Source organism: Balaenoptera acutorostrata, chromosome 5 (assembly GCF_949987535.1).
Source record: "Balaenoptera acutorostrata chromosome 5, mBalAcu1.1, whole genome shotgun sequence".
Classification (NCBI taxonomy): domain Eukaryota; kingdom Metazoa; phylum Chordata; class Mammalia; order Artiodactyla; family Balaenopteridae; genus Balaenoptera; species Balaenoptera acutorostrata.
Window position 1 is genome coordinate 134,738,590 of NC_080068.1, and position 15,125 is coordinate 134,753,714.

The window sequence follows — 15,125 nt, forward strand, 5'->3', positions numbered from 1 at the left end:
TTTCTAGATAATGATTAGATTCTTCTCCAAAGTCATGTTATTCCTATCCTGTTGCTTTTTTAGGTACATTCATTAACTAAGTCAGGTTAGAGATGATGATTGTATAAGAAATTATGAGATGTTGCTCTGCATTCTTAAAATTCTGTTTATGAACATGTTATTGTTGCTGTTTTGTTGGTTACTTGAACCAGTTGCATCAGAACTGATTTTTTCTTTCACTTGAGCATAAATCTGAGTAATTTTTTAAAAGTTTTTGATTCATAGGAACAAGAGAAAAATGTGATCTATGACTCTTTATGTGGGTTTAATTAGTCTCATATATTAAAAAATAAAATGAAATATTTACATTTTAAAATATTTTGTTAATCCAAATAAATTACAAGGTTTTTGTTTTTAAATTTGGTCTTGTAGTGAATTCAAGGGATTTGGGGGCTGATCAAGGTAAAAGGTAAGGCAAGAGTTGGCAACAGCACATAATGGGCTTATTTTGGTGCCACTTTGAAAGGTTGCTCATGAAAGGCAATCCTTGACAGCCTGTGACCTTCCAGAGGCAACAGTGTGGGCCACCAACAGGAAGGGGAAGAAGACAGGGAAACTCTGGGTTGGGGGGTGTGCAGAATCACAGAGGGAACTTACACGTCCTGATGATGTGGCTTAACAGCACAAGGGAAACAAGGGAAATTTTCTGAGTCATAGAACTCTGAAGGGCAGCAGTGGCATGGGGTCTTTCATGGTCCCAGGGTTTATCTTATCTATGGCTAGCAGATCTTGGGTGTAGTTAGTGGAGTATGCAAAGCAGGAAGGCTTTAAATGTCTAAACATCTGCTTACTTTAGCTATATTTAAAGCAATTGGATGTGTAAAAAATTTGAGTTTGGGTGTTGAGCTAATGGTCCCAGCCTGCCTTGAAGAAATGAACAATATAAGGCCAATATACAGTCTTTAACCCACTTATATAACAGGCATATAGAGTGTTGGTAAAGATTTAGTATTGCTTTTTTCAAGTGTAAGAAAGTAGCTTAGTTTACTAAACTAGGTAAAGAAATTACCTACTAAGGAAACATCATTTCTTGACAATAATATATTCATTTTGTGACTTAAATTTTTAAAAGCACATTCAAGTACTGTACCCTTTGTTGAGCTTCACTGCAGTCTTACAAGTTAACTTTTTTCTTTTTATTTCCTTTTTATCTCACAGAGTTGAAAAGATCTGCCTACAGTAAATATAAAATTCATAAACACATATGAATGATTTAGTAAAATGATTTTGGGAAGATTATTTTCCCATTATTTCTTCATATGTAAAATAAAGTAGGTAGATACTTAGTCTATAAGGACGCTTCCAAAGTTAGGTACTATGATTAATATTTTAATATTTTCTTCACTAATATAAGAATCCTGTTACATTTACCTTATTAATTTGTTTAATAAACATTTATATTCATAGGTAATAAAATATTAAGTTTCAATTTAGTTCAAGCTGGTTTAATCAAAGGAAATAATAGAAACATTTCTATAAAATGCCAGGTAAAACCTGGATGCACATTGTACACTAAAGTGTGGGCATTGCTACTGTTTGGAAAATGATACAGAGATAAGATCACTAATTATATTGAGTATCTTCTGCTTGCCAAGCATTTTTCTACATTATTATCTTACAATAACCTTCTTCAGCAGATAGCACCTACGTAATTGCTGGGATGAGGAAACAAAATCTCTAATTAATCAACAATTTACTCAAGGTGATTTAGTTTATAAATGGCATGGTCTGGATTCAAGTATCTCTTCTTTAAAACCCCTTAATTTGATACATTATTATGGATTCTCAGTTCCAGATATTCAATTAATAAGATTTGTTACTTCATCATAAGTTTAAATATTCTTAACCTTAAATGTTAACTGGTTTCTATTTAAATATAACCTCTAATGCTTTCTAAATTCTGCATAGACCCAAAACACATATATAATTTTATTCTACCCACTTTTGAAGCCACACATTATAATAGAAGAAATGTGATTCAGGGATTTATTACATTAAAGATTAAGCGAAGAGACTAATTTGGATATTTCAAATAATAAAATAAAGACTATTTTCAAATATGTTTCAGAATATTCAAGTCCAATTAAAAAAGTAAATGATAATTATTTTAATTTTAATTAGAAAAATAAGCAAATGATATTATCCTTGTCCATATTTTTTATATCTTTTAATTATGAAACACAAGAAAAAGTAACATGTACACATGCAGACCAACGTATATGCATACAGACCTAGTCTCATATCTGTGATATTACTTTTTGGCTATTATAAAAATGTCCCATACTTTAGGTGACTAAAATTATGTGGTTGAAGTCAAAATAAAATTAGCATTACTTCTAATTTTGCGTTGTGTTATGTTTAAGAAAGTTGAAAAACTTTCCCTATCTTGACAAGGAATTAGAAATTTATTCTACTGTAATTATTTCCTTTTTAAACAACCTAAATAAAAGTCTAACAAATATTAAGAAGAGACATTAAAATGAGATATTAGCAATAAACTATCAGCATTAAAACCGCCCACTATCCCTATTCAAAATGTTGCTGTAATAATTATGATGATCATATAATTTATTACCCAAACCAGGACACGTGTGAGAGGTAAAGGAGTGAGGTTATAGTTATTTTGGTTTAATGAAGAAGGATCCTGCCAGGAAAACAGGGAAATATATTCACCCTAATTATTTTAGGATCCAATTTTTGTATAGGAAATGTTTCTTGCCCATATGCACACAAAAAGTACACTTTATTCTTTTGCAATATCATTTTCTACAAAGTCCACATGGAGAAGATAGACGTGAAGACTGGAGCCGTCCTACTTTTATAAAGTCAGCTATTTGTAAAAGTCTGTTTGTTCAAATATAATGAACTATTTATATGGACTCTTAAAATGTCTTATTTCAATAAAAACTGTATAAATCCCTGGGTGATATTTTTTTTCTTACAATATGAGTCAGAAATGTGCTTCTCTTTTTTTGTTGTTTATACAGGAGCTATTCATGAGAGACGTATGTAGTAAACCTTGCAAAACGTAGAGAAGCATGTTCTGTTTCCCAGTTCTGATGTTTTCTTAAGTACTTTTTTTATTTTGACTTTTGTATTATTCATTAATCACACTTATCTAATCTCTTATACTAGATATAAGAGATAAAGGAACTATGTTTATTCTCCACAGGTTCTTCTAGTGTCCTTCATAAGACAGCCATTGTATAAACGTTTTCTCATTTGAAATAAATGGATTGATTCAAGCATTATTGCTCAGGTTCTATTAAGGTCACAAGTTATAATCAATATACAGGTTTAAAATAAAATTCCTGTTTATAGCTTATTCTATTACTTAGTTTGCTTTGAAAATCTGCACTTTCTATACATATAATTTTTCCCTCATCTAGTCATTTTGAACTTAATATTGAAAAAAAACAGGAATTGTAAAACAGGGTTAATTGTTAGCAAAAGATATTCAAATGGAAGCTTATACCTTAAATATAATTCCAGTTTTAACAAGTATATGTTGTATCTTGTATCACAAGGGTCAATAAAGTTTTTCTGAAAAGAGTCAGATAGTGTTTGTGGGTTTGTAAGCTATATACTCTTTGTTATAACTACTCAACTCTGTAGCTGTACCATGAAAGCAACCATAGAAAATATACAAATGAGTATGGCTGTGTTCCAGCAAATTTATATTTATGACCCTGAAATTTATATTTCATATAATTTTAATTTTTTATGAAATAATATTCTTCTTTTCATTTTTTTTTCAACAACTTACACATGTGAAAATAAGCTTAGCTTGCAGGATATATGAAAATAGGCAGCCAGCAGGATTTGACCTGTGGGCCATAGATATAACCCCTGTTTTATCAGGGAATGTCATTCATTTTTAGTCATACCCACATTCACAACCAAAAATACCTATGATTCTCATTGGCAGATTTTCAATTATGAAGGACAAATATCAATATTGTATTTTTATTTTATTCTTAGTCACTACATGAAAGCTGAGATTGAACACAACTGAATTATGTTAAATAAGGACATGGAATTATAAACATCTGACATCAGCATGCAAACATATGTGCATATACCTCAATGCAGGCTTGGTGGGCAAAAATTGGAATACATATTATCATTAACTGAATTCAATCCAAAATGTAAATTTATCTTCCAACCCACAAAATTAATTTTACGAAAGAGTTTTTGTTCTAGCCCATTCCGGAATGACGTTAAAAAAACAACCAGCAAAGATTAGTTATCATATTATAACAGGATGTACTGATATTATTTTTTCCTTCTCAAAGATATTATTCATTTCATCCCACGAAAGGAAAAAGATACAGTAATTATTTTTATGCACAGGAGAAACTGAAAATTTTAATGTAGATTCTTCTCTTAATATTGCCTAAAATTTTCTTTTTCTCTTATTCATGTTTGATATTGGCAAAAGTCTCTAGTCAAATTTAATAAAAATTCACAACATAATGATTACAACTGAACAGAAAATTGAATACTTAGGTCTATCATTAACTACACTAGTCTAGCAAAGCTGGCACCTGACCACTTTAAGAATGGAAAAAGGAAGAATCCACAATTGACACCTATAAATATATCTAGTAATTCCCTTCAAGAACATATAAGCTGAGGCATTAGATAAATTTGCCCTTTTGTTTTGTGGGATCTTGGTTATGAATGGCTTGAGATTTTAATCATGACTCCCATGTATGAATTTTGATATTCATTGACTCCTGTTGTTTTCTAAGGAAAAAATCAAAACATGAGATTCAGAGAAAAAATAAGAGAAATGACAGATGAATCTAGGAAATGTAATATATGAATAACAGGACAAGAAAAAGAAGTGAATGGAAGTGAGACAATAATTATTCCATCAAAAGAAAAATAATATTCCTAAGATGAATAATGGTCTGAATATGTAAATGGATGACACTTTGCTGGGTGACATTGATGACAAAACAGCATAAACTTAGAGAAATTCAAAAATTAAAAAACAATCATAAAGACTCCCACTCAGAAAAACAAGCTACTTAAGTAAATTAGATTTCTCTTCAACAACACTGGAACCTAAAAATAGCAAATGATATTTATAGCTACTGAAAGAAAAGAGCTGCCCCACTGAATCCTACACACATCAATGATGTCATTCATTAGACAAAGTGAAAGAAGTTAATTTTTTTATACAAAGAAAATATCACTCACTCTACTATCTGAAGAAAATACTGAAAAGAAATCTAGCAAACCAATAAAAGAACCAGAACAGAACCTCAAGAAAGGAGAACATACAGAGGAAATAAATCAATGGTGAGCAATAAACTTCAGCATATAAAAAATTAAGTCCAAATTAATAGAGTATGAACTATATTCCAGAATAAGTATTCTTGGAAAAGAAAATTCTTGCTACAAAAGAAACAGTAAAAGCTGTTAACTAAAAATGCTATTGTAACTAAAGAAAATATAGGATACTTTGATAGGGTAGAGTTTGTTTTAAGGAAGTAAAATTGTTCTAAAAATTCCTCATAATTTTAGTAGAGAAAGGCAGTGGGGAACAGAGAACCCTAGTATGAATGAATGAATAAATGAATGAATAAATAAATATTTATTTATTTATACTACATATATACACTATTCATACTATATATACATACATATAGTATAAATATATATACACTATGTATAAATATATCTGTATGTATATAAATACATATACATATAGTATAAACATATCGAGGAGAGAAGAAAAAGTATCTGGAATAAGAAATACAGCCCAGTCAGTAATAAAGAAAAGTAGAAAACAAAGTAATGAGTAAAATATGCCATAATACAAATGTCAGAAAGGTAAAATTTAAGAATACAAGCACTAAACAGAATAAACAAGCACTTATTATAAGAAAAATGTACAAAGTCATAAACAATAGAAACTATTCAAATAAAAATATTTTAAAAGTATTTTATCTGAGAGATGACATTTAATCTGAGAGAGAGAGAGAGAAATTTATTTTAAGGAATTGGCCCATGCAACTGGGTGTGGGGTGTGGGAGGGTGTCACTAGGGCAGGCTGGCAGGCTGCAGACCCAGGAAAGATTTGATATTACAGTCTCCAGTCCAAAGGCAGTCTGGAGGCAGAATTCTTTCTTCCTTGTGGGGCTTAGTCTTTTATCTTAAAGCCTTCAACTGATTGGATAAGGCCTGCTTACATTAGAGAGGTTAATCTGTTTTACTCAAAGTCTTCACATTTAAGTGTTAATCACATCAACATTTATAGCAATATCTAGCTAGACTATATTTGACCAAAAACTGGGTACCACGTTCTAGTCAAGCTGACACATAAATTCAACCATCACAAGGAGATCGGATCAAGATGGCAGAGGAGTAGGACATGGAGTTCTCCTTCTCCCACAGATACATTAAAAATACATTTACATGTGGAACATCTCTCACAGAACATCTACTGAATGCTGGCAGAAGACCTCAGACTTCCAAAAGGACAAGACAATCTCTACATAACTGGGTAGGGCAAAAGAAAAAAGAAAAAAAGAGAGAAAGGAATAGGGATGGGACCTGCACCTCTGGGAGAGAGCTGTGAAAGAGGAAAGGTTTCTGCACATTGAGAAATCCTCTCGCTGGCAGGGAGATCAGTGAGGACAGAGGGGGAGCTTTGGAGCCTTGGAGGAGAGCACAGCAACAGGTGTGCAGAGGGCAAAGTGGAGAGAGACCTATACAGAGGGTTGGTGCCGACAAGCACTCCCCAGCCTGAGATGCTTGTCTGCTTGTCCACTGGGGGCTGGGGTGGGTGGGGCTGGGTACTGAGGCTGGGGTTTCAGAGGTCAGACCCTGGGGAGAGGACTGGGGTTGGCTGTGTGAAGACAGCCTGAGGGGGCTAGGATGTAGTGCACTACCACTGAGGGAGTCCGAGAAGAATCCTGGGCCTGCCAGAGAGGCAAGGCACCATTGTTGGGGGATGTACAAGGAGACGGGTGGGCCTGCCATAGGAGCTTCTATCTCCGCATGCTCACTGGCAGCAGTGCAATGCCTACATGAGCTCCAGGTGCAGGCACGAGCTGAGGCTGCCATCCAGGACTCCAGAGGCACATGCAGATTGCTGCTGCTGCCATCACGGCTGAGGGTCCTTGAGCAGGTGCAGGTCACTGCCCCCACCTTCCCAGGAGCCTGCGCGACACATAGCTGCTGCTGAGGGCCCTGCGATCTCAGGCCAACCACTGCCCCCACCTCCCCGGGGGCACATGACCTGACCCACCACCACCGCTGTGGAGGGACCTGCGACCAGGAGCCCACCACTGCCCCCACCTTCCTGGGAGCCTGTGCAAGCTGTGCACCTGCATAGCTGCACACCCTCTATCAAGAGGATAACAGCCAGCACATGCTGAGGAAAGAGATGTCAAGCATCCAAACCAAAAACAGCCCTCAAACCAAAAAATTATTAAACCCACACAAGCTACATAGGGACACTCCTGCTTATAAATAGCCCTCCAAGACTACAGTAGATAATTGTTTGTCCTAAACTCATAGACTAAGAGAAATATAAGCAAAATGAAGAAGTAGAGGAACCACTCTCAGTTAAAACACCAAGAAAATTCTCCTGAAGGAACAAACAATCAAACAGACCACTTCACACCAAATTCCAAAAGGAGGTAATGAAAATACTGAAGGAATTAAGAAAGGCTAGCGACAGAAATTCAGATTACTGTAAAAAGGAACTAGAAACTATGAGGAGGAGCCAAGAAAAATTAGAAAATTCATTTACTTAGACGAAGGCTGAGCTCAAGGCAATGAATAGCAAGATGAATAATGTAGAAGAAAGAATAAGTGACCTGAAAGATAGACTAATGGAAATGACCCAATCAAAACAGCAGGTGGGAAAAAAAGAAATGAAAGCAATATAAGAGAACTATGGGATAATATAAATCAGGCCAATCTATGCATAATAGGGATTCCAAAGGGAGAAGAAAGAGAAAAGGGGATTGAAAATGTATTTGAAGAAATTATGGCTGAAAATTTCCCAAACCTAAACAGGGAAACAGATATCCAGATACAGGAAGTACAGAGGGTCCCAAACAAGATGAATCCAAACAGACCTACACCAAGACATAATATAATAAATATGGCAAAAGTTAAAAGAGGATTCTAAAGCAGCAAGAGAAAAACAAAGAGTTTATTACAAGGGAACCCCCATAAGGCTATCAGCTGATTTCTCTACAGAAACACTGCAGGCCAGAAGGGAGTGGCAAAATATATTCAAAGTCTTGAAAGAGAAAAATCTGCGACCTAGAATACTCTACCCAGCAAGATTTAGAATAGGAGGAGAAATAAAGAATTTCTCAGACAAGCAAAAACTAAAAGAATACAGCAATACTATACCTACCCTAAAAGAAATATTGAAAAGCCATCTCTAAATAGAAAAGAAGCAAGAAGAAATAGGAAGGAGGAAATAACAATTGGAAAGTTAATCACTTAAATTAGCCAGTATACACATCAAAAAGGGGGAAAAAAAACCTATTTGTGAAAGCAATGATAAAAACAAGGAACAGCAAAAGGATAAACATGAAGATGTAAAAAGGGACATCAAAATCATAAAATGTGGGGAAGGAGAGTAAGAAAATGCAGGTTCTTTTTCTTTTTTTTTAAGAATGTATTTGAGCTTATATGACTATCAGTCTAAGGCAAGCAGATGTAGGAGGGGGTTAACATACTTGAAAAACAGGGCAACCACAAATCAAAAACATACAGTAGATTGACAAAAAACTAAAAGAAGAGAAAACAAGCATAAAATAAAAGGAAATCATCAAACCACAAAAAGAAAAAGAAAGGAACAAAGAAGAAACAAAGAATCAACTGGAAAACAAGGTTTGAAATGGCAATAAATACATATGTATCAATAATTACCTTAAATGTCAATGGACTGAATGCTCCAATCAAAAGACATAAAGTGGCAGACTTGATAAAACAAGAGCCTACAATGTGCTGCCTACAAGAGACCCACCTTAGGGCAAAGGACACACATAGATTGAAAGTGAGGGGATGGAAAAAGATATTTCATGCAAAGGGAAATGACAAGAAAGCAGAAGTAGGAATACTCATCTCAGACAAAATAGACTTTAAAGCAAAGGCTATAAAGAAAGATAAAGAAGGACGCTATATAATGATAAAAGGATCAGTACAAGAAGAGGATTTTATACTCATCAACATATATGCACCTAATATAGGAGAACCCAAATACATAAAACAAATACTAGTAGACATAAAGGGAGAAATCAGTAGGAATACAATAATAGCAGGAGACTTTAACACCCCACTCGCATCCATGGACAGATCTTCCAGACAGAGAATCAGTAAGGGAACAGAGGTCCTAAATGATACAATAGAACAGGTAGACTTAATTGACATTTTCAGGATACTACATCCCCAAAAAACCAGAATATACATTCTTTTCAAGTGCACACGAAACATTCTCTAGGACTAACCATATCCTAGGGCACAAAACTAACCTCAACAAATTTAAGAGTATAGAATTATTTCAAGCATCTTCTCTAACACAATGGTATGAAACTAGAAATCAACCACAGGAAAAGAAACAAGAAACAAAATGATTACATGGAGACTAAATAACATGCTACTAAAAAACCAATGGGTCAACGAGGAAATCAAAAAGGAAATTAAAAAACACCTTGAGACAAATGACAATGAAAACACAAGCATACAAAATCTATGGGACACAGCAAAAGCAGTTCTTAGAGGGAAGTTCATAGCAATACAGGCCTTTATCAAAAAAGAAAAATCTCAAGAAAACAACCTAACCTACCAACTAAAAGAATTTAAAAAAGAAGAACAAACAAAATCTAAAGTCAGCAGAAGGATGGAAATAATAAAGATCAGGGAGGAAATAAATAAAATAGAGATTTAAAAAAATAGAAAAAAATCAACAAAACCAAGAGCTGGTTCTATGAAAAGGTAAACAAAATTGACAAACCTCCGGCCAGGTTCACCAAAAAGAAAAGAGAGAGAACCCAAATAAACAAAATAAGAAATGAAAAAGGAGAAATCTCAACTGATATCACAGAAATACAACAAAAATAAGAAAATACTATGAACAATTATATGCCAACAAATTTGACAACTTAGAAGAAATGGACAACTTTCTAGAAACTTACAGCCCACTAAAACTGAATCAAGAAGAAATAGATAATTTGAACAGACTGATCACTAGAAGTGAAATAGAATCTATAATAATAATAATAAAATAACTTCCTACAAACAAAAGTCCAGGGCCAGATGGCTTCACAGGTGAGTTCTACCAAACATAGAAAGAAGAACTTAAACGGATTCTTCTCAAAATCTTCCAAAAGACTGAAGAGGAAGGAATGCTCCCAAAGATATTCTATGAAGCCACCTTCACCCTGATACCAAAAACAAAGACATCACCAAAAATGAAAATTACAGGCCAATATTTTTGCTGAATATAGATGCAAAAATTCTCAATAAAATATTAGCAAACCAAATCCAACAACACATAAAGAAGGTCATACACCACAACCAAGTGGGATTCATCCCAGGTTCACAAGGATGGTTCAACATATGCAAATCAATCAATGTAATACACCACATTATCAAAAGAAAAGTAAAAAACCATATGATCATCTCAATAGATTCAGAAAAAGCATTTGACAAAATTCAACATCCATTCATGATAAAAACTCTTACCAAAGTGGGAACAGAGGGAACATATCTCAACATAATAAAAGCCATTTATGACAAACCCACAGCCAATATAATACTCAATGGTGAAAAGCAAAAAGCCTTCCCTCTAAAATCTGGAACAAGACAAGGATGCCCACTCTCACCACTTCTCTTCAACATAGTATTGGCAGTCCTAGCCACAGCAATCAGACAAGAAAAAGAAATAAAATGTATCCAGATTGGAAGGGAAGAGGTAAAATTGTCACTATATGCAGATGACATGATACAGTGTAGAGAAAACCCTAAGGATTCCACACAAAAACTATCAGATCTAATAAATGAATTTAGCAAAGTAGCAGGATGCAAGATTAACATTCAAAAAATTAGTTGCATTCCTTTACACTAACAATGAAATACCAGAAAGGGAATGTAAAAAAAAAAAAAAAACCTTTTAAAATCACACCAAAAAAAAAAAAAAAAAACCTAGGAATAAACTTGACCAAGGAGGTGAAAGACTTATACGCTGAGAACTATAAAACATTAATAAAGGAAATAAAAGAGGGTTCAAAGAAATAGAAAGATATCCCATGCTCTTGGATTTGAAGAATTAATATTGTTAAAATGGCAATACTACCCAAAGCAATCTACAGATTTAATGAGATCCCTATGAAAATACTCATGACATTTTTCACAGAACTAGAACAAATAATCCAAAAATTTATATGGAACCATAAAACACCCAGAATAGCCAGAGCAATCCTGATAAAAAACAACAGAGCAGGAGGCATAACTCTCCCAGATTTCAGACAATACTACAAAGCTACAGTAATCAAAACAGTGTGGTATTGGTACAAAAACAGGCATACAGATCAATGGAACAGAACAGAAAGCCCAGAAATAAACCAACACACTTAGAGCCAAGAATATAAAATGGGAAAAAGACACTCTCTTTAGCAAGTGGTGCTGAGAACGTTGGACAGCTGCATGTAAATCAATGAAGTTAGAACACACCATCACACCATACATAAAACTAAAATCAAAATGACTTAAAGACTTAAGATATGACACCATAAAACTCCTAGAAGAGAGCATAGGCAAAACATTCTCTGATACCAATGTTTTCTTAGGTCAGTCTCCCAAGGCAATAGAAATAAAAACAAAAATAAACAAATGGGACCTAGTCAAACTTACAAGCTTTTGCACAGCAAAGGAAACCATAAAAAAAACCCAAAAAACAAAAAAACAAACAAACAACCGAAAAGACAGCCTACAGAATGGGAGAAAACATTTGCAAATGATGCAACAGACAAGGGTTTAATCTCCAAAACATACAAAGAGCTCATATAACTCAACAACAAAAAAACAGACAACCCAATCAAAAAATGGGCAGAAGAACTTAATAGACATTTCTCCAAAGAAGACATACAGATGGCCAGTACACACATGAAAAGATGCTCAACATCACAAATTATTAGGGAAATGCAAATCCAAACTACAATGAGGTACCACCTCACACCAGTCAGAATGGCCATCATTAAAAAGTCTACAAATAACAAATGCTGGAGAGAGTGTGGAGAAAAGAGAACCCTCCTACACTGTTGGTGGGAATGTAAGTTGGTACAACCACTATGGAAAACAGTATGGAGGTTCCTCAGAAAACTAAAAATAGAATTACCATATGATCCAGCAATCCCACTCCTGGGCATATATCTGGACAAAACTATAATTCAAAAAGATACATGCACCCCTATGTTCATAGCAGCACTATTCACAATAGCCAAAACATGGAAACAACATAAATGTCCATCAACAGATGAATGGGTAAAGAAGATGTGGTACATATATACAATGGAATACTACTCAGCCATAACAAAGAACAAAATAGTGTCATTTGCAGCAACATGGATGCAACTAGAGATTATTATGCTAAGTGAAGTTAAGTCAGAAAGAGTAAGACAAATACCATACGATATCACTTATATGTGGAATCTAAAATACGGCACAAATGAACCTATCTACGAAAAAGAAACAGACACACAGACATAGAGAACAGACTTGTGGTTGCCAAGGGGGAGGGGAGGGAGGAGAGGGATGGACTTGGAGTTTGGGTTGGTAGATGCAAACTATTATATTTAGAATGGATAAACAACAAGGTCCTACTGTATAGCACAGGGAACTATATTTAATATCCTATGATAAACCATAACAAAAAAGAATATTAAAAAAAAGAATGTGTATATGTGTATAACTGAGTCACTTTGCTGTACAACAGACATTGGCACAGCATGGTAAATCAACTATACTTCAATAAAAAGGTCTAAAAAATAAATAAATAAATAAAATAAATACAATTAACCATCACAGTCAAATGTTCAACTGATGTTTATAAATGTATATAATGCAAATATACGAGACATAAGGTTTTCTTTATTTACATATATTTTATTTTGAGTGTTAATTATATTACTTAGTGCCTCAATGGATTTATTAATTATTTGTTTACTAGATGGTTCTAAATCTGAAAGGATTACATAAAAATTCTGCACATTTATTTTTCTAATTCTTATATTTAAAAAATATTTTGTTTCTATGTTTAAACATATAGGTGTATATGAATATATAGAATAAGAGAAAGTAGCATATAGTAATATATAAATTTATGTATATGTATATTCTGTATACACACACATGTTATTAGTCTGCTTTTCTGGAGAACCCTAATACATTGACCACAAAGAAAATCGTGAAAAAAAATTTAAATCAAATATTTTACAACATAAATAAATAGTCACTTCATATGAAATGGCAAAACAGCAAATATTTACTTAGAAGAAAATATAAAGATTAACATATATGATTAGTAAAGAAGAAAAAATAGTTTCACAAGTTCTAAAATTTAGAAAAAAATTCAAATGTAACTAAGCTAAAAAATATACAAATACAAAAGCTAAAATAAATAAAATGAATAGAAATAAATGCGCAAAGTATTCATAGATTCAACGTCTTGTTTTTGAAAAATACTAGTCAAAACCTGGTTTGCGTTTTGTCTCATAATAGTTTTACCTTCTCTTGAAGAGTAACATAGCTTGATGATCATTTGACTCTTTTCTCCTTTTTCACTTCTGAATTCCACATGTTGTTATTCTACTAAATTTTCTCTGATTTTAGCTACTATAGAGAAATCTAGTGACCCATGTGAAATTATCTACAGCTTATTCTTTTTCGCTAAGAGATCTGTTGTTACAAGCAGGGATGATTCCATCTAATTACTACTTGGATTAACCTGAACACCAGTGATTAAACAAAGGGTGGTCATGTGACACATGGTTTAAGCTCTGTGAAATTTTCATAGTAATTCTTTCTATAGGAATTTGGAATTGGAATTCAGAAAAGCAAATAAATTACTGGCAGTACCAATGAAGGAAGGGGTATAAATTAGGAGCTTTGCAGTGGCCATATGGCTTCAGAAGCACTAAAAACCCCAGAAGTAAAGGAGAAAAAGGCATAAGGGAGAAAGGGACAGAAAAAAAAAAAAATTAAATGGCATTTTCCAGTTCCTATCTGTTCAACTTTTACTTGGATTCTATTGGCTATTTTAATTCATTTCTTAAAAAGTTATGTTTTGCTTAAGCAAAATTACAATGGATTTCTATAATTTGCCACTTAGAGACCCTGGGTTAAAACCACAGTATCCAGACCATGTTCTGTAATGTATATGATTTAAGTACTTAAATTCAAGGTCCAGGTCCAGATTTAAGTACTTAAAATATGTAGATAATCAGAGAAATGTCTGTGCCCTCAGTAAATGAAGGTAGTATGGGAGTGGAGTAATATAATAAGAACCAAAAATATTATAATGCAGGATATAAAGGACATATTTCGGAAAATTAAAGAAGAGAGGTAATTCATTCAGTTAAAGGGATTACAAAAGACTCCTGAGCTGAGATGACACTTGAACAGTGTGTTTGAGTGTAAGTGGCATTTAACCTAGTGCAAAATGTAGGAGAAAGTCATGCTAGACAGCAGACACCTGTTTAAAGGCCCAGAGGAGTAAAGAGAAGGTCATTCTCAAGCATCTATAAATAACCAAAAGTGTAGGGAGAAGAGGGAGGCATAATGGAAAAGGAATATAAATAAGACAGGCAACAAATTATACTCACCCTTTTCCTGAGTGTGATGGGAAGCCACGGAAAGATTAAAGCTGGGTGAAATGATAAATTGAAACTTTGAGAAGAACACTCTGGAAGAACTTTGGAGGGTATGGAGTGGCCAGGAAAGCAAGTGAAGAGATATGTGGAAGGTGTTCGACACTTACGTTTGAAATAAGGTAAGTAGCTGAGCTAAGCAGAGGAAAATGGTAATAGGATGGAGAGGATGAACCCAGG

The 15,125-nt window shown here is 33.8% G+C and overlaps 1 protein-coding gene across 1 annotated transcript in view; it reads right to left on the reverse strand.

Moving 5' to 3' along the window:
* Positions 1–7,160, reverse strand: part of LOC114236481 (40S ribosomal protein S28-like) — a 61,720-nt gene extending 54,560 nt beyond the window's left edge. Inside the window, exon 1 of the mRNA XM_057546328.1 lies at positions 7,062–7,160. Within this exon, the coding sequence (XP_057402311.1) occupies positions 7,062–7,160 (99 nt within the window). The remainder of the gene's footprint in view (positions 1–7,061) is intronic.
* Between the last annotated feature and the right edge of the window lie 7,965 nt (positions 7,161–15,125).